The following is a 21,160-nucleotide window of genomic DNA, read 5'->3' as shown; positions in this document are numbered from 1 at the left end:
TCATTATTTTGCAACGATTGAAAGTTATCATTCTGATGACTAAAGTTATCTCCATGATGACTATAAAGGTCACTTTTTATTGTCTGTGGTTAATTGTCATCCGTACGTCAGATTTGAGTATTGTTTTTTCTCATTTTTTCTACAGTTTTTTATTGTCAACAATCAAAGAATCGAACGAGTTCACGAACTTTAAGTCGGCAAAACCAGAAAATCGCCATAAATTCAAGTAGAAAAATAAATGCCCTGCCTGCGCTGCAAGCGAAAACGCTGCTTATAGCGGATCATGTTCGACGCTGCAAATACATGTCGTGCTTGTATCAAAAGTAACGTAACTTTAATTGCCCTCTTCGAACCATGGCACCTTGACCACGACGGCGATGGGTCACTGGGCAGCGCGGGCCAGCTCGCTGACGCACTGACGCTCTGCACCACCGCTCTGGTAATATTACTGCTATTGTTGGTAAAGTTGGTAGTCCTCACAGCCATATAAGAGAAGCCCTCAGTTTCAGATTTGTTTTTTTTTGTAATTCTCCCCATCGAAGGATCTGTTATGCATATTATTGTAATTTTTTCTATTAACTTAATCCTTGAAATCATTATTTCAGGTGGCTAAAGAAGATGGTTTACCACAAAGTTTGTGTCAAGATTGTATACAGAAATTAGAAATAGCATATTCATTTAGAACACAAGTGCTGAAGTCAGAATTTGAACTAAGGAAATCATTCCTGCTCCAAAGTAGCATAAAAAATGAACCAACAGATATAAAAGCTGAAGAATCTGAAACATTGGATGATTATACAACAGATTTTGATTTTATTCAAGATGAATCACCGAAAGTGGAAATATCCTGTAATGATGAGGGTGATACCTGTCTGCAGGATAGCACCAAAACATTTGAATGTCATAAATGTGAAAAACAGTACAAATCTGAGGCAAGATTTATAAAGCATCTTAGCTCACATGAAAAACAAAAATTCGAGTGTAAAAAGTGTAATAAAAGTTTTAGAAAACAAAGCACTCTAGACCGCCACACTGTGAAGCATGAATCTGAACATGAGGCTCATGTGTGCACTCTCTGCAACCAATCATACTCCCAGGAATCTCAACTAGTAGACCATATGCTCACACACACAGACAACATAGAGGTTAAGACTGAAAATGAAAGTACAGAAAACAAGCATAAATGTCCTGAGTGTAACTTAGAATTTACAAAACTTAGATCTCTTTCCAGTCACTTGAAGAAGCATAACACTACTAGTAATAAACACTTTGAATGCAATGAATGTAATATTGTATTTTCTAAGAAGAATTTACTCTTGCGTCATATGAGATTGCATACAAATTCGAGGCCTTATAGTTGTAATCAATGTGACAAAAAGTATTCTAGACCGGATCAGTTGAGAGAACATTTGAAGAAGCATGATGGCGTCAAGCCATACATGTGCCCTTATTGTAACAAAGGTATGTATTATGTATGCTAATGCACATGAATTATTCAAAACCGAATGGGCTATGGATAGGAATTGTACCAAAAAGTAGGTATTGGTTTTGTTAGCAATTTATGCTAACTAGATTTATAAATATGTGCATAATGCAATGAATCAAAGTGTCCTAATCCTAAGATTGTATATTGGCTACAGTTCAAATTAACTTTATTATTGGAAAGACTATGAAAGTAACATAAATTTGCTACTTAGTGATTTTATATCTCTATTATTATGCTGAAATCGGGATATACCTAATTACCTAATATCTAATTTTATCAACAAGAACTTAAATTTCCAGTCCTCTTCAGAAACACTCTTGCATATAGCGTCTAAACCACATCACTTTTAATCTACACCACTCTCATCACTTCACCTATCAACATTTTTCCCCCAGGTTTCACCCAACTGTGCAACCTGAAGGACCACACATACACACATACTGGGGAGACCCCGTACCTGTGCTCGGAGTGCGGCAAGGGCTTCAACAACAGCTCCAACCTGCGCCAGCACATCATGAGGCATACTGGGGTCAAGCCGTTCACTTGTAGCTTGTGTCCTAAGAAGTTTACTACTAAGGGTTAGTACTGAATGTAAGATTTTCTAGTAATAGATTGTTTGGACAAGGATTTCAAGGAATTTTACTTCGGTGACCTTAGTTCTCTGACAAAATACTTACTGATGCAAAAAGAATTGATCAAACCCGATCACTTACCATAACATACATATCCAACCATTTGATTGTTGTTTTGTCTACACCTAAACAACTAGGATAATTTTATCAAACAGTATGAAGTACCACTTTTATTCATCCAGATTATTACCATGGGAAAACCTTTTAAGTCGTAGCAAATTTAACAGACTGCCTGAATCTCTACTAATTTTATTATATCTTCATCATCACCAATCCTAACTAATCCTAACTTCCTAACTAATATTACTAATGCGAAAGTAACTGTGTCTGTCTGTCTGTTACTCTTTCACACCAAAACTACTGAACGGATTTGAATGAAATTTGGCACACATAAGGTCTAGACCTTGAGAAAGAACATATGCTACTTTTTATGCCGAAATTCCCACGGGAAAACTTTATAAGACGAAGCGCAGCTCGCGGGCACAGCTAGTATGTAATAATTTTTTCTATAGCTTCATCATCATCATCGGATTATATCTTCACCAATAACCATAAATTTTCTCTCTCCCCGTAGGTCAGATGACATCCCACCTGCTCACGCACTCGGGCGCGCACCCGCACAAGTGCACGCACTGCGGCGCCGCCTTCACCAAGCCGCAGTCGCTGAAGAAGCACGAGCTCATCCACCTCGGAGTGAAGCCGTTCCAGTGCGATGCGTGCCCTATGAGGTAATGAACAAATTTTCTACAATGTCCATTTACAAACTGGTTGAGCCAGAGTTGAAAGAAACTGTGCCAATGAGACCCCGCTCTTGTCTTATGTGAAGGGATGAAGGAGTGAAGGAATGAATGAATGAATGAAAGAAAGAAAGAATTATTAGCAAGCCGCAGTTTCTGAAGAAGCATGAGCTGATCCACCTCGGAGTGAAGCTGTTAAAGTTTGACGCGTGCCCTATGAGGTAATTAATGAATGAAGGAGTGAAGGAAGGAATGAGTGAATGAATGAATGATTAGCAAGCTGCAGTCGCTGAACAAACACGAGCTCATACATCTCGGTGTGAACGTGCCCTATAAGGTAATCAGTGAGTGAATGATCAGTTGCCCCATCCAAAATACCCTTCAATGCTTATACCACAATACTTCGCAGTAAAATTTCCCCCAATTTTCTCTAATCTTTCCCCACAGGTTCGGCACAAAAGACCACCTGAAGCGCCACGCGCGTGTCCACACGGGTGAGCGGCCGTACGCGTGCGCGCACTGCCCGCGCCGCTTCGCGCAGAGCAACGACCGCGCCAAGCACCTGCGCACGCACCTCGGACAGAACGTGCACCAGTATGTAGACTTACCTCATGTTTTAAACCTCTGACTGAAAAAGAGCGATGTCTGTGTGTCTGTGTATTTGTTTGTGGAGGCGTAGCTCCGAAATAGGTAGACCGATTTTCGTTTTGTTTGTTTCGGGTGATAGGTAGTATTATTCCGCGTGTTCTGAGCCATATTTTATCAAAATAGGTTCAGCCGTTCAAAAGTTATGCGACTTTTAGTTTCGAATTCCGGGGATTTCTAAACGTTGGTTACGTTATGTCCGTACGCGTGCGCGCACTGCCCGCGCCGCTTCGCGCAGTGCAACGACCGCGCCAAGCACCTGCGCACGCACCTCGGACAGAACGTGCACCAGTATGTAGATGTAGCTAGTGTCTGTGTGTCTGTGTATATGTTTGTGGTCGCGTAGCGCAAAAACCGCTGAATTGATTTTTGATTTCATTCTTTAGGATGATAGGTAATCTTATTCTGCGTGTTCTGAGCTATCTTTCATGAAAATCGGTTCAGCCGTTCGAAAGTTATGCGACTTTTAGTTACAAATTCCGGGGATTTTTAAACGTTGATTAGGTTTAAAGTGATAGATACCGCCTATTGCGTTATATTGTAAATTGTTATTTGTGTAAATTGTTTTTAAGTCAATAAAGTAGTATTCTATTCTATTATATTCTATTCTATACCGCTTCGCGCAGAGCAACGACCGCGCCAAGCACCTGCGCACGCACCTCGGCCAGAACGTGCACCAGTATGTCGCTTACCTATTGTCTGTGTGTCTGTGTATCTGTTTGTGGAAGCGTAGCTCCAAAACGGATGGATGGATTTCCGATTTGTTTTTACTGGGGGATAGGTAATGTTATTCCGATTGTTCTTCGACAGACAGATACACAAACTTAAAACTCCCTCTTTTTTCCGTTGGTGGTTAATAAAACCTACACCGGCACTGGATGTTTTTTAACGGCGCGCAAAGAATAAGAACTTGATAACTGTGCAAATATCCTTTAGCATTATTTAAGTCTCATTGGAGTTTGAAGTGTGCAAAAAATAAAATATCATTCCCTTTTTTTTGCTTACAGATGCTCAGTGTGCGATATGCGATTCAGAATCCTAAGCGACCTGAAGAAACACTATCCAATACACTACTTGAACGACGCAGACTTGGCCAGCCTCACTAAACTGCCAGTTGATATCATCAGCCAAGACAACCTGCCACCTGTCGTGGAAAATAAGGAGAATAATACGGTTCCTGATCATAGAATCACTATAACGTTTAACCCTGAAGGTGTGGATAAGGTCACTGGTGTGGGCGGGTCTATTACTATTGATATGAATACTGCTACTAGTTGAAGTGTGAATGGGTTAAGTGTAGGGTGGATTTGGTGCAGTGGTTGGGTTATTAGAGTAGGTAGAAAATCTGAAACGCTGTTCGATGGATTCACTGATAAAAGTCCATCCAGAGTGTTGAATTATGTGTTTATTTTCGTTGCGATGATGTTCAGAAAAAAAGGTATATTTATTTGTACTCGGGAAAAAGTATTTTTCTCTCCGTTGATCTGATTTTATTATTAATAAGCGGTTTTTTGTTAGAACAATGAAATTATTGTTATAATATTATTTTGAACCCCAGTTAAAATTTTGAGTTAAAATGAAATCTCATCCGCTGGATGCGGAACGTCCTATATATCGAATTTTAAGTATTTAAGAAGTATCTGTACGTATAAGAAGTACCTGTGGCGACTATGTTTGAGTCTCATTATATTCAAAGCTAAAGAAATATTTATTTAAGGCAATAAGGTAATTATAATGACTAAATCTTTATGTACAGTTGCTTATGCAATAATCAGTTTCCTAATAATAATGATAAATCCCTCTTTATCTTGCATATCATAGAATAGTATTTATTTGCAAATCACTATGTGTGAGTTTGATCATGAATTTTCACAGTAAGAATGCCTGCTGATGATTTATTATGCAATTTTAAATAATAATTCAGTGGTGATGTTTCAAAATAATTGTGATTGAAAATTAGCTATGCCACGCCTTCTAAGAAACATATAATATCATCTGGCTGATTATATTATTTAAGAACTAGACTATACGAGAAAAACATATAATTTATAAGTTGCTTCTATAATATTAGCTTATGACATGGGGCCTTCTCTAAATGTAGTGTTGAGTAAAGTACTGGTAAAGTATTATTAAATTAGATAGCTGTAGGAATAAAATATTAAGTAGGTAATACAGACGGCTAAAATATGAATTTTGATTGTAGAACATGTATATTATAATGATTTATGTGATATCTGACAAATCAAATATTTTAAACATCAATTACATGACTGTGTGAACATGCTTTAAAAAAACGATCTAGTATTACGGATTGGATAGCACAGAGGTTATGTTTATGCAGCGCTGTGCTGCCTGTTGGGCCCATTCACCGGGTTCCATGCCCGGCCGGGGCAGGTATGGAAACACCTAAACAGCTTGAAAAGAGGTCAGTGAATCGAAGTAACGTCTTTTATAAGAAAATTATTCATCTTGTTCTTTATGTTTTGTTTCTCTAATAAGAAAATGTGATTTATTTATCTCCTAAAAATCGCGTAAGGTACAAACATATTAGAAGAAATAGGGAAACTTTTAGTAGAAATCGGGACTAGATATTTAGGTAGAGTTGCATTTAGTTGAGGTACAAACATTTTAGTAGAAATATATAGGTAGATAGACATTTAAGCAAGTTATGTGTTATTTATTGTATATTTTAAAATGTAATAAATCATTTATCATAATATAAATGATTGATTTCAAGAAATTTTGTGTTTTCATTATTTATTTCTATTTTGCTGAAGTACACGCGAACTAAAATTCTGGCCACCGCATGTTCCCTGATAACATTCTACCCTATGATAACAAACTTTGGAGTATGTAGTAATGTTCTTCGTGACAGAGGCACATAGACGCCGGATTAACAAACTACCCTCTAACGAATACGAACGGATCGAATTACAACTGTTGAAGATTTATTAGGATTGCAGCAAGTACCTAAGTAGGTACTACTATTTTAAGAGTATCTAGCTGATACGTTCATAGAACTCACACTAGTGAGAATTGTTTCCCTCAGAAATGCCTACTTACATTTTCATAGAACATCGTGGCGCAAGAAGGTACGAATTTTAGCAGGATACCATTATACTATTTTAGCCTACAGTCAATCTGCTCTACTTTGTGTTGCCTGGACTACCTACGGACTACTACCTGTGGGCATGGAAGTAATAAGTGCCTGTGGGACTGTGCGTCCAGAGTGGAGACCAAGGAACATAATAAGTAAGTATTTAGGTACTTCTTTAACGAGAAGGTCCAGACTGCATACAGTGAAACTATAAAGTCCTGAAATTAAATGAGGGCACTGCTATCTTTCAAGTAGCAACCCTATATAGCGAAACATAACTGACTTTGATACTTGAAATTTTGCCTTTTAACTTCCTACCTATTTATGTATTTTAAAAACAACTTACCATCCACAAAAAAGCTCTTATACAAGCTAGAAGGTGTAAATATGAAGGCTAATAGTGAAGCCAATAAATATTTATTTAGATAACGTTATTACAACTGTATAAAAAAACTGGATCTGTTGACGAAGGGCACACATAGTAAAGACATCAATTTCTCTTTTTGGACGGCCAGTTCTGTTTCTTCCAGGAGTTAGAAATATTCCATATTTTGCCCTCTTTGGCACGCTGGTCCGATATAACTATAAAATAAAATAAAAAAATCTTTTTGAGTTACACAATGCCCCCCAATTTCACACAATGTGAATTTAGTAAGTAAACAAACATGTATCTTCAAGTATCAAAATGTTAAGGTTTGACTCAACTGAAACCAGATGAAACCTACAATCAGTGGTATGTAAACAATGTTCGACTTGGGCTCTAAACCTAGGTTTATCGATAAATGAAGCTTTGGTACTAATAAAAAATGAGTTATTACAATTTGTACAATGCTACATACCCGTCATAGACGCTGTACGAGCGTAAACATCCTCCAAATTCGACAAAATGTGTCCAGCTTGATGTTCCGCTAAACATTGTATTAAAACTCGATAAATAACTTCACTAGCTTGACTACGAATATTTTTCTTCATCTTCCTAATTGCAACCAAGCGTAAATTGTTGCTTTTATCTAGATTATCCTTATAATTAATAAGAAAATTCAAAAAAACAGCCAACCGCCTATTGACATAAACAATTGTTATGACTTTTATGTTTCTTTTCTAATGGTGCCAGGCTCCTGAAAATTTTAGTTCCTCAAACATTAATTTCAGGACTTTATAGTTTCACTGTAGGCCTCTTTGTCTTGTCGGTCCTTTAGAATAAGTATTATGTAATATAATGAGGTTTGTTTCTCTTCGTGAAAACCAACTCGTTTTATCTATGAAATATATCAAGGTTGATAAAGCTGCGTACAGACCGGGTCAACGAAGGATATTTATCGTCCGCTAGCGTTGGCCTCCGCATGCTCGTTGGTGTTCGTTAATACGTCCAAATACAATTAGTGCTCGAACGAACGTTCGTTGGCACTTGATTCCGGATCTTTTCTCTTTCATTCGCAATTTAATCATGGACGACGACAACATCATTATAATTGAAAACATGTCGTAGTTACTCCATTCTTTGTTTTTCTGCATGATCTAAATGGCGGTAAATATCCAAGTAATTATCAAATTGGACGTCTACACGCTACGCACTCTTGCTTCAATTTTGCGTTCGTTCGTTGGCCTTCGGCGACCGTCCAAATTCTTTGATGTTGCCGCCACGCTTCGGATCGCCGGCACACGCCAACGAGCGATCGTTGGCATTCGCTAATCCGTCCAGATTGCACCAACGAAGGCCAACGAAACCCGTTCGTTGGCCTTCGTTGGGCCGGTGTGTACGCAGCTTAAGAGGTTGATCAAGATGGTCGTGGTCGTTGGTCGTGATCGCACAGAGTACAGAGTACCAGCAGAGTACATTAATCTCACATTAATATTAGTCTATGGTACATTATATTATTCTGCGTGGTCGGACCGAAGTTGGATCAAAGTTTATCATTTATTTATCTAATATACGTAATTATGCATGAGCTAAAAGGCTGGCATTTTGTGTTAAATTATAATATTGATTGAATGACGGAATACAATAAGAAATAAGCCAGCGGCAGAGAGATATTATCAAGTTGACTTCGAGGTGTATATTCCACAAGTATAGACCGATGACTATCCACTATCTAACGAGGCGGACTTTCGCTTGTATGGTAAGTTATTTGTATCTATTCTACTCTATTATCTGTGAGGGTGTAAGTACCTGCACCTGGCTCTCTCGAGTGGAACCTTTGTGCATGTCCCCAAGGTCTAAACTGCCTTCCTAAGCTTGGACCATTTGCCACCACGCAGACCACGCTGGTCCACTGCGGGTTAGTGGGTTCATATATATAGATGTGCTAAATCTAGATATGCAGGTTTCCTCACGATGATTTCCTTCACCGTAGGAGCGATGGTATACATTGTACTTAAATTCAAAGAACTCATTGGTACAGCGCCGGGATTCGAACCCGCATCTCTTGCGTGAGAAGCGGGCGCTTACCCGACTGAGCTACCACCGCTCTCAATACAATCAACTCTCAATCGACAATCAATATCATCTTCAGTCAATAATCGAGCACTACTAAATACAAAACTTCTAACACCGTCGCGCTCCTTTCTCGGCCTCGTAAATCCTTCCATTACCGGCCACCTGTCTCAATCCAGAGGACGTCCCATGCTACGTTTGCCTAAATGTGATGCTACATTAAACGGAAAAGGCTAGCTTAATGACGCCGTCTGCAGTATTAGAAACTAAATGATTCTAAAAAAATATTTTGTTCTTTATTGCTTGTGAGTATACGGTGTCAGTCTTCTTCTTCTTCAAGTGCCTCTCCACTATTGGAGGTTGGCGGTCAGCTCTGCATACTCATCTCTATTCTTGAAAGATCTTGTTCGCCTATAATGCCAGAGAAAGTGTAATTGTGATGGCTAGGTTTCGGGCGCAATCTGGCGATTATCGTAGCGGCGTAGCCCGCTACGCAGTTCGTAGCACGCTACGAGTATTTTACAGTTGTGCGTAGTTTCTGAAATCAATGATATTTATAACATTAAATAAGGAGTAGGTAAGTATATCATCATCATCACGCCATTACGTCCCCACTGCTGGGGCACGGGTCTCCTTCCAATGAAGGAAGGTTTAGGTCTAGTCCACCACGCTCTAAGTATAATAAAATGAAATAAGAATTTCATGAGGTTTTGTATTTCACAACAATAGCAACCTGACTTGTGTTATTGTAAGGTCAGCAAATCAATTTTTACAATAAAAATGATGTAAGTTTTTATTGATTGTTTGTAATCAAATAGAGTATGCCCCCGAAGACTATTTAAGTTGGACTGTATTTAGTTACGATAAACGCTTTCTTTAGGTTTCCATCCACTTCAAGTTTTATCCTTCTGATGATTACTACAATAATATACCTAATACTTAACACCTCCATCCTTACATAAATTAATTTGGGGGGAAGTATTCAGAGTAATTAGCTAAAGAGGCCTAAGAGTAATTTGGTCGGAGTAAACAAAAGCGAGTGTAAATTCGTGCGACAGGCGGCTCCGCGATCCTATCTCATTTATGAGGTCCGAACTCCGAGCTCGAGCTATAGCTATGTCTCACGAGCCGCGTTTACACCGGGAGAACCGAACCGAACTGGAAACGTCTAACCGGAGTAAAAATTACACACCTCTATGTAGGTACCTACTACAAGTTGTTTTTATAAATGTTTGGACTCTTTAAGAAACGTTGTAAGTACCTAATATCATTCGGTTTGTTGTATCCGTTTTGAAGACAACAACATACCTACCATAACCAGACACAGATACAATGTACGTACCTACGTTACAATAATAACAGCTATCTATTTTGTATTAAGTATAGTAAAGTTGATTGGTAATTCCGTTAAAACTAACCTACAAAATCTCAACATGAAAAGTTAAGCTCGACGAAAGCGCGCGCAAAATTCTCTCCTACCCGCTCTACATTGTCTATAAACGTCTCTCAAATCGAAACGAGTCGGCCCGGGGCGCCCGCCTTATCACAGCCAGTGTCCCGCCCGCCCCCGCGCCGAGCAGCCGTCGAGGTGAGTCCTACACAACCTCCTCACACCATAACAAACCTTATAAACCACACACTCACTGCCGAAATTCAATTTTCGAACTACTGACTGGTTTCACTTCGCGCGTTTCAATTTTCAACTGTCTTTTGTCACGATTTTGTTTTTTTTTGTGCGGGAGAGTGAAATGGGATGATAGTTCTGTGTAGCTTTTTGTTTTACTGAGATGAACTGTGTAGACTTTGTATACGGTGCTTGTTAAGGTTAATTATTTTAACAGTGATTTCGAAGCTTCTTTTAATAATTTTTTTGTTTGAATTCCTAAGTAGTTGAAGTGTGGTACAAACATAAATGGTTCACAACACTAGAAAGTCATAACTTTACTATCAGCAGTAAGTAGTAAATTTATGAAGCTTGCAACCTCGTCTACTCACATCCATAAACTGATCTTTATTTCCTCAGTCATAAAGGCGGAAGTGGGTTACCAGTAGGTAATATTTCAATGCGTGTTTGAAAGGAATAAACCATCCTCCTTCATATTTTTCCCTTCTTGTGTGTCGTTGAGAGAAATGTACGTGATCATTAATTTTAGTTTCACCTTTATTGCTTTATTAATTAAGTAGTAAATTAATAAGTACATTTTACTCGATCAAAGTTTAATATACGGCCTTAGATAAATTGGCTTTATAATAAATTTCAGTGACTTAGAACCTGCTTGGTACCTACATAAATGAAATATTAAATTCACGGTAGCATAAAGTAAGTAACTCAATAACTTTAATTTGAGAAATCAATGTAAATATCTTGGTCTATCTACAATTCTACATACCTATTAACTTAAGTACCTATTATTTATCTATAGACCTTGTAGCCTTGTAGGTCATTTATGTACGCAATAACATTAAGCCCGCATCCACACATGGGGCTTTCTGTAATGTAGTCGTACGCATACATTACTCACTAGCATATAACTAGTATGTACCTACATGTACACTATGTGCCTTAAGCTCTTAGTACGGTCTCGAATCTCAATAAACGGTCACCTAAACTATATGCACTCTGGAATTTAACCTTTCTTAATTGATGTCATGCAGTTTTTAATCAATGCAAATACAAAAAAATATATATTCCTATTTATAATAAAAACGTTTCCGTGGTAGACCATACTAATTAGGACTTTGTCAACTTTGTGTCATAGAAAAATGTTAGTAACGAGAAGAGGTATTGTTGGGTATAAAAACGATTGAATGTTCGAAACATTTTATAGGTTGTTTTACTGATGAAATAAAATGTAATGGATGTTTTATGTACAGCTTCGGTCGGCGAAGCTAAACCTGTTGATTTTCTTGATTCATGTGCGGTACACTATGGTTTTCATTTTTTTTTGTTAATGCATAATAGAATAGAATAGAATACTCTTTATTTTACACCATTAAAGAAAACATTACAATTTCACATCTTATATATAAAATAGTACAAAAAAGGCGGTCTTATTGCTTAGAGCAATCTCTACCAGACAACCTATTATAATTCTATACCCAGATAATATATTTTTGTATCTACCAAATATTTATATCTCCTAAAATATTTAAAATACTTATTATGTATAAGCTCACAGAGCAGGTATCTTGTATTAAAAACATAGGCACTGTTCATGTTCATCAATCCACTTAGAAAATTCTGTTACTAAAACCAACACTAACACGGTACAGCAGAGTATCTGTACATACCTATCATGGCAGAACCTACGTACAGTATACGCAGGTACGGTCAGGTGCAGAAAAACCTGACCCCCCTCTCATAGTAATAATGCTTCTGAGGGGAGTCAGGTTTCTGTGCCCCTTAGGGCGCCTTCAAATTAGTCGCTAAGTGTCGCGCGACTGCAGCGCTGCTGCAGCGCTGCAGCCGCGCTGCTGTCTAAATTCCATATAAATTATTAACGCGCGACTGCAGCGCTGTGGCAGCGCTGCAGTCGCGCATCTTTTAAATTACAAAATTTATATGGATTTTGACAGCAGCGCGACTGCAGCGCTGCAGCAGCGCTGCAGTCGCGCGACACTTAGCGACTAATTTGAAGGCGCCCTTACTGTACTGATATCCATCCATAGAAAGACATCACAATAAAACCAGCAATTAATCTCATCTTGACCTTCATCCTAACAGCACTGAACGCATCAATTCAATGGACTATTTGCTGAAAAAATGCTCCGATAAAGTTGGTAATAGCCTCCATAATAGGTACATAGGTAGAGCTAGACAGGCAGTATTGAGAGGCGCACATTCCTCTCTCACGACAAAGCTCTTTGCCCGTGGACGGGCCTTGGAAACGATTGATATGGCATTTTTGTGACGAGAAAACGAATTATTGAGTAAAAAATAAATAGTAGTGGAAAAAAAATATCATAATATATACCTACAGGGTGTTGCAATAAGGGTATACTAAGCCGAAACCAGCATGTGCAGCATGTTATGTCTAAGCCCGAATCCGAAATCAGATTTTCTAAATTCGCAAAAAAAAAACATTCTCCATAGTAAACGTCACGTGACCAACTAAGTTTCTATGGAAAATGATTTTTTTTTAACACCCTGTATAATAAACTTAAACTAGAAAAAAATTAATTTCAAGTTTAAAATTGCTACGACATTCGTAGCCCTTGACGCTGCTACGAAATTCGTAGCACTTGACGCTGCTACGAAATTTGTAGCAGCTATACTACGAAAACTCGTAGCATGTTTCGTAACCTCGGACAGTTTGTTATCATTGTTACTCAATCTATTTAAAATTAATGCTTAGAGCTGCCACACCAACCTTGAACTATCCTTCCATCAACAAAATACGGTATTTGAAGGCATTGTCTATTCGTATTTTTTTTACCAATCTATGACTTTCCAAACTCTTTCGCTCAGCTTTTTACTGGTTGCCTAAAGCAAATATTTAATCAATAGCCAGTAGATAGTCGTCTACAGCTAGACATAACCCTATTTGTAGGCCACCTCCATGTAACATCATTGCCATATCCAATATCTAACTCTACTTATGTACTCAATGGTTCTAGACGTCCTCAAGGCAACGAGCCGTCTTCAAAACTAATTAATTATCTCGAAAACTGGAGCCGGTTCGTTAGGCAGACTCTGTGTAGGTACAACTTGAAGTACTGCTGTGTAACTCTTGTAGTATCTTACGGGGTAGGCAGATGAACATTGAGCACTTTTTAGATTTTTTCTACTAGATAAATGTTTTTTTAATGTAAATGGATTGGAGCACACACAGTCCATATTTTTTGTAAGAAAAAATGTACTTATCTAAGTACATGAGATCTGTACAAGCTCGATCACTCTCTTTTTGAAAACCCATCCATTGGAAGTTGTAACCAACACGACTTTAGGCACTTCAATTACATCAATTACTTAGCACCTGATAAAAAAACAGACAGATTTACACAAAAAAGAAAAGCGGATTCGAAGGTCGGAGCAATATATTTAATAGGGGAGGAATAAAGCGATGGCCGCGCCAAAGCTCCATGAAAGGTTCTCAGCGATCTATCACGGACTGATTGTAGGGTGACAATACATTGTGTGCGATTTGATAGCATGATGTTTCATCAACTAATGTTACAGAAAGAAATCTAGGTATTTATAAGGAATTAATACTTGTATATGAGTATCTCGAAAGAAAATTATAAGTTTGATGACATACCTGTGTGTATTTTTTATACATTGATATTTATTTGGTATATCGATAATACATTTAATATTTATTATGTTTGCCGACATGTATCCAAAACAGTGCGGTACAATTTCTGATAAAAACAGTTGTTTAAATTTACTAACTTTGAAATATCAATTATGTAAATTCTGAATACATTTTGTAAGTCATAAAGAGTCATAAGGAGTCTTACTGCCTAAAAATCATATAAAATCATTTAATTTTACGATGAAAAACTCACATCCCGAAGTTTTGTATCGACTCATGGTTAACCTACGGAACGGTATCTGAAGGCGAAAGACATTTAATAAAAAGGAATTTTGTGCCGATCAATGATCCGTGCGGGTCAAGGGTAAGGGTGTGAACCCTGAGGCTATAATATATCTTAAGATATCTCTATGTATATCAGGAAGTTAGAAAAAGTTATTGTAAGCCGAAAAGGGTGACTATTGTGATAAATGCCACCCGGACATACAACAAAGACATGACTATGTATTGTTAGCTGAAAATGGGTTATCACCTTGAAATAAGAGTACTATGTAGCTTTCCGATTTGATTTCTATTAGTAAATTTCGTATTTATAATAATTGAATAAGATGCAAAATATATTTTAGACTTATTTTATTTTAAACACTTTATTGTATGTTACATTACGCTTGTTACACTTTACGAAAACATTTAAACATAAACTCGTAATGATTATTTACACATGAATAAAATTTTCTGAAATATTAAAGGTATCAGCATTTTCCTGCTTCCAACGTGCCAACGAAGCCAAAAAAAATGACAAACAACACACAGTTTTCAGTACCGATTTTCCCGTCACCCAATTTCCCCCAAAAAATACGGCTTTTTTATTGTAATGAAAGATGGTTGCCCTAGCGACAGGGGCAAACAGTGGGACATTAATGAGCGAGCCCCTAAGCCTCCCCCCGCGCCCGCGCCTCCCCCGCCGTGGCCCGCAGCCAAGGTCGCCGGGACGAGCCCCCGCCCGGGTTGATCTTGCCTGACGAAATACGAAGTTTCGGAGACCTGGAGGGGTCACTATTATTGTAGCTTACGAAAAACGGACGAGCGAAAGTTATCAGAGGCGCGAGCATAGGATTCGATACTATTTTCGAATCTACACGAAGGGTCGCTTTTACCAAACGCTAAACGTATTTAAATCAAATTTTAAATACATTTTGTACTAACTGACAGACGTATGACAGGCTACTAAATACGTTTAGCGTTTGGTGAAATTCTACCTAACATGGAAAAAACAAATGCCACTTTTGGAACAAACAAATTTGCCTTACATTTTGACAGTGACATTTGACGATACGCAAGCAATACGCAACGTAAACGGAGGTTTCGGTTTGCTCACGACTCTGTTGCCCGACCTCTGTTAGGTGGAATTTCACCAAACGCTAAACGTATTTAGTAGCCTGTCATACGTCTGTCAGTTAGTACAAAATGTATTTAAAATTTGATTTAAATACGTTTAGCGTTTGGTAAAAGCGACCCTTCGTGTAGATTCGAAAATAGTATCGAATCCTATGCTCGCTACACAGTTATAGAATAGAATAGAATATATCTTTATTGAACACCACAAATTAAAACATACAAAGAGAACTTATAAACTAGGAACAATGAACAATAGGCGACCTTATCGCTAAGAGCGATCTCTTACAGGCAACCTTAAACATAAAGAAATAAAAGAAAAGAAAATTTGGGGGCGGTGTACCTACTACCTAACTATACTTAATCCCAGTTAAGTTATCAGGCATATGAGTACGTTTGATGCAATAATATAGAGTCGAGGTAGATTACAGATGAGGTAGAGAAGTTTAGTAGAGCTCCCGCGCTAACCACGACTTTATCTCGTTACATTGTACATGTCGCAGCCGGATCGTATAATCCGCCGTATTACATTACGGCTAGCCGTATTACAAGACAGGGCCGCTTTGTAATACGGCGGATCAACGTTTAGCCGTATTGAATATGGCTGAATGAAAATGCGCCGGATTGTATTCGACATCATACGTCATTCAATACAGCTGGCCGTTATGTAATACGGCGAGAGATTAGCCGCCGCTTTATAAAAAATAGTTTCAATTTTTACACTGGCGCTGCTTGACATAACAAGAACAATGGCGTTGGATACGATAAATCGAAGAAATCGTATAAAATATGTCAGTAAACAGTGACTTCAAGAACAATTTTGACGTCAAATTAAATATTTTCTATTCCGATCAATGCGGAACTGCGAAAAACATACAAAAGTTATCACGCACACACAGTATAACTGCCTCTGTGGTCTAGTGGTAGAAGCTTCGCTTCATGACCCAGAGGTCCCGGGTTCGATTCCCGGGTGGGACCATCAATTTGTGTTTCTAAATTGTGGTTCTAAGTTTGGTTAGGACATAGAAGGCTGATCACCTGATGTCCGAAACAGTGTAACGATCCATGCTGTCGGATGGGCATGTAAAGCAGTCGGTCCTGCGCCTAGCTCTCTCCAGTCGTGTCGGTCAATCCGTCCCATTGGGCTATGAGAGTGATGGAACAGAGAGTGCTCCCGTGTACTGCGCACACACTTGGGCACTATAATCTACTCCTGCGTAGATGGCTGATCTCAATTGAGATTGGCCGCCGTGGTCGAAATTCGGCTAGGAGGACATTATTATTATTACTGGGTCAAAAAATATGAATGTCGGCAAAGATTATTTGATCTTGAAGAGACCGCGTCAAGGCAAACGTAGTGTGGGACGCCCTCCGGATAGATCGGATGACGACTTGCGAAAGGTTATGATTGGATGCGGAAAGCTATAGATCGCATCCAGTGACGTGCTTTGGGAGAGGCCTACGTCCAGAAGTGATGATGATGAAGATGAAGAACAATAATTCCGTTGATCCTACAATCCGAGTAGTAGGTACCTATGGAACAGTATTTTAATGGAAGTAAATAAGATAGATTTACTCTATTATGTTTTTTAAACTACCGATAGCACAAAATTCCTTCAGCTGTAATGTAATTCTTAGTATGGACATGGTCACCATACAATTTCAGTAGTAGTACGATGCGGCTAAACGTGGGCCGCCGTATTGAAGAACGTATGGAAAGGACAATCTGGCTAAACGTTGATCCGCCGCATTACAAAGCGGCCCTGTCTCGTAATGCGGCCAGCCGTAATGTAATAGGGCGGATTTAACGATCCGGCTGCGACATACATACCGATTGCGTACTAGCAGGTGATAAAAGTTGTGAAAGATGTTAAAATATTCACCCAATAGACACACAACAAACAAGCTTATTCCGGTGTCTAAATTTAGGTCTATGTTTAAGTCGTGTCTTGCTCTAACCAAGCGATAAACACTTTATTGTGGTAACGTTTTCATTAAAATCGTGTTCAACACACGTCAATTTTTTTTGTGGTAAGACTAATTGTGTTTTGTCAAATAAGGGTAACATTACTGTGTACTGAGCCAGATTACGTATTGGGCGACTCTTGATTACAGTTTAGACTACAACCTGCTTAGATATAGAGGATGAAAATGATTTTTCCTTGATTTCTTTTGTTGATTTTCACACAGAATGTGCCTAAATGCTTTTAGATTTTAGATAGGCGATTATTTTCTTATATTTTTTTTTCAACTATATCATTTGATATCCTTCTATGCTTGTCGATAACAAACACGAGGCACTAGAGCGCATTTTGGCCAATAATTTCGCCAAAGGATTAGCCAATCAGAATAACGTCATTCGTTGACTCCTGTGAGTCCAGTGACACGTAATTCGAGCACCTGTCGAGTCCCCTTTCAGGCGCGATTTGTTGTCAGCAGGTGATCGTGTCTTAGGTCTCTCTCATGGTCCAACTCCAATGTCATGTATTAATTACCACTTTAAATCATATTTCAGAAAATGGCCCGCTTCGTGCCTATAACCGTGGACATGACGGGCGCGGTGCTCACACACCTGCGCGAGTCGTTCTTCGCGGACGAGCCTCTGAACGCGGCCGTGGGGCTGTGCGAGCGCGGGCAGGGGCACGCCGCGCTCGACCGCCTGTGCGCTAACACCATCCGCGACGGGCTGTCTGTTGCCGCTGTTGATGGTAATGAGGTAAGAATATAAATGACCTCACTGGTAGCTAGGAATTTTTATAAAAATACCTGATTAGCCAGATCTAGCCCAGACAAACAGATCGCGCGCGGTAAGTAAACGATATTGCTGCGCGAGCGATCGGTACGTGAACAGTCGCTTACTGCTTTTGGTGTGGATCCGGCTATGTAAGCAGATGCAGACTTTTAGAATTCGCCGATCCGCAGTTTATGTGTAAGGAAATTGGCAGCAAGTAGTTATACAGAGCAAACTGGGAGACCTTCTCAGTCTCTTAATCAATCCTACTCGCTGTATAGCGGTGATCCATAAAGTTCGACGGATCTGTCGCTCTTCTTTTGATTATCCCTAACATATAGTATACATATATTCTGATCAACAGATTAAATATCAATACAACCCTTCAACCTCCAGATCCTCGGCGTGGCACTAAACGGCATCCTCAAACCAGGAGACGTCGAGAAATCCATCGAGAACATCCAGCAGTCCGGCGACGAGAAGTACAACAAGATCTTCAAGATCCTCTACTCTGTGACGCACGAGCTCGACCTGTTTACCACGTACGGGGTGGACCGTATTCTGGAGTGCCGCGTCGTGTCGGTGGCGGAGAGCGCGAGGGGCTGCCGGTACGGACACGAGCTGATGAAGAGGAGCGTCGATGTGGCGAAGGAGCATGGGTTTAAGGTTAGTTGAGTTGTAGGTAGTTATAGTTAGGTAGCCTGGAGGTCACCTCTAACTAGCCTGGCGGCCCCTAGATCTGATCGTCGTTAATATTGAAGATTGCGCAAACGTCATTTGGATTCAAAAAGCTATTCAATGATATTGCAAAATAAATATATCGTACAATGTTATTGTAGGTCTAGGGTCCACCTTAAGTAGGGTATACCAGCCTATGCATAATACTATATGCTAGGATCATAAAAACATATTTACAAGTGAACTGATTGTTCATTCAGTATGAATGTTTATAAAGATAGATGTGGACCAATGGTAAAAAACCGTCTTAATTTTAATAGCCAATCCACGTTCAGCCAGCAATTCCCTTTGACCACCCTTGACAACCTAGCTCTTTGTTTCTGATACCCTAATCAGAAGGAAAAAAGGAAACCTTTAAGTACCATTCACAAATAGTTTCATTATAATCATGGTGCTTATTCCCTTATTCCAGCTGTTCAAAGTGGACGCGACGGGGGCCTACTCGCACCGCATCGCGAACAACCTCGGCCTCACCACGCTGCGCCGCGTGCCCTACGCCACCTACTGCGATGAACATGGACAGGTAGACAATTTAAAACTACTACTTACTAGCCTTTCAAGTCGAGTGTTAGAATTCATTGGAAAATTATCACCTACTCTACTCCATTCTCTGTTGGGGTGTAAGTACCTGCACCTGGCTCTCTCGAATGGAACCTTTGTGCATATCCCCAAGGTCTAAACTACCTTCCTAAGCTTGAACCATTTCCCAAAACACTGGTCCACTGGTGGGCTCACAATTATCTAGATGTGCTAAATCTAGATATGCAGGTTTCCTCACGATGTTTTCCTTATTGTCTTATTCGAGTTATGTATGTTATGAACCGCCACAGATAGTAGGCGGAGCTAGCGTAGTGAGAGTTATTCTCACCGCTTCGAGCAGTGAGAATAACTACTACTAAACTATTTACTTTTAAATTCGAATTTTGTTCGTACATTTACCGCTAGATGGCGACTCTCTATGTCATATAAATTCGCGTTAACTTTTCATTACTATAGGGTCAGTTTATGTATTGAACTCCTGTAAACTTATGGATGCAATCAACGATTGAGTATTGAGTTAATTCACACATGAAGTCACAGTAATAACATTCTTTCAAACACTTAACTTGAAAAAAAAATACTTATATTATTCTTTCGAAATTTCAGATTGTGTTCCCGGTGTCTCCTCCTCACGAAGCCCTCAATATCATGGTGCTGCAGCTGCCCTGAAGAGACCATCACACCACCCTTTACTAAAGATAAAGATATAGTATCTGTAATATCACTATCCCTTCTCCTCTAATGGGTTACGGCCGGCCGGTACTTATATGGTTGATCTAGCCCAGGTGGCCTATTTTCAACCATTCGCCTATATTATTGAGTGTTAGAATTCATTAAAAAATTGTCAGTATTACAAAGAAGCACCACTTACAGGCGGGTGGTTAAAATCACCCCGCTTGGCCGGCATCGATGTCGTACAAAAAAGTCCTTGATGTGACAATATTACTGTAGACATACCCCTTATCATATTATTGTTATATTAGGTAAGAAGCATTTAATACTTAGAAATTGTTGTGCTTAAAATGAACGATGTCGATACGGCTCGCAACTTTTCACGTGAGTAACAATGGACAGCAAAAAGCGTACCCTGACTACCCCTTACGGGATTACAGTCGTGAGTGTATCTTCGGTAACATACTTATATTGTATGTGGTAATGTGTGTAGAAGGTAGGCAACTAGGCATACACAACGAAAAACATTGTGTAGTTGTTATTTAATTTCAGAATGAAAGTATGTAATGCAGTACAAAGTTAATAATAATATGTGTAACAAAATATGTTACTGCAGACCCCATTAAAATCGGTCAGTCAAACTCCATATAATCGCGCACAAACATAGAGGTACGTACATACATCAAACTGAGAACCTCCTTTTTTGAAGCCGCCTAATTATTTACAAATCTCGCAATGTCTTCCGAAACGTAGGTTTTATTTTTGAGTGTCTTTAAAAACTTAATTTTCAAGTGAATC

The 21,160-nt window shown here is 39.0% G+C and overlaps 2 protein-coding genes across 4 annotated transcripts; both read left to right on the top strand.

Moving 5' to 3' along the window:
• Positions 1-133: 133 nt before the first annotated feature.
• On the top strand, positions 134-6,240 carry LOC105396263 (gastrula zinc finger protein XlCGF57.1). The gene is made up of 6 exons (XM_038114009.2): positions 134-439; positions 606-1,461; positions 1,882-2,064; positions 2,693-2,846; positions 3,303-3,449; positions 4,508-6,240. Exons 1-6 carry the CDS (start codon positions 284-286, stop codon positions 4,776-4,778), a joined length of 1,767 nt encoding a protein of 588 aa, XP_037969937.2. The 5' UTR covers positions 134-283; the 3' UTR covers positions 4,779-6,240.
• A 2,226-nt stretch (positions 6,241-8,466) lies between these two features.
• Positions 8,467-20,521, top strand: LOC105396272. 3 transcript variants are annotated; one of them, XM_048627469.1, is made up of 6 exons: positions 8,467-8,590; positions 8,651-8,717; positions 18,197-18,397; positions 18,809-19,078; positions 19,563-19,673; positions 20,297-20,521. In XM_048627469.1, the coding sequence occupies exons 2-6, from the start codon at positions 8,676-8,678 to the stop codon at positions 20,357-20,359; spliced, it is 687 nt and encodes a 228-aa protein (XP_048483426.1). In that variant the 5' UTR covers positions 8,467-8,590; positions 8,651-8,675; the 3' UTR covers positions 20,360-20,521. The 3 variants fall into 3 exon arrangements, with proteins under 3 accessions (XP_048483426.1, XP_011566566.3, XP_037969980.2); XM_011568264.3 differs by having other exon boundaries at positions 8,476-8,717; XM_038114052.2 differs by lacking the exons at positions 8,467-8,590; positions 8,651-8,717 and adding an exon at positions 10,462-10,619.
• Positions 20,522-21,160: the final 639 nt, after the last annotated feature.

This window comes from Plutella xylostella, chromosome 18 (genome assembly GCF_932276165.1).
Source record: "Plutella xylostella chromosome 18, ilPluXylo3.1, whole genome shotgun sequence".
Classification (NCBI taxonomy): domain Eukaryota; kingdom Metazoa; phylum Arthropoda; class Insecta; order Lepidoptera; family Plutellidae; genus Plutella; species Plutella xylostella.
Note: the sequence above shows the minus strand (reverse complement) of the source record. Positions and strands in the feature narration are given on the sequence as shown.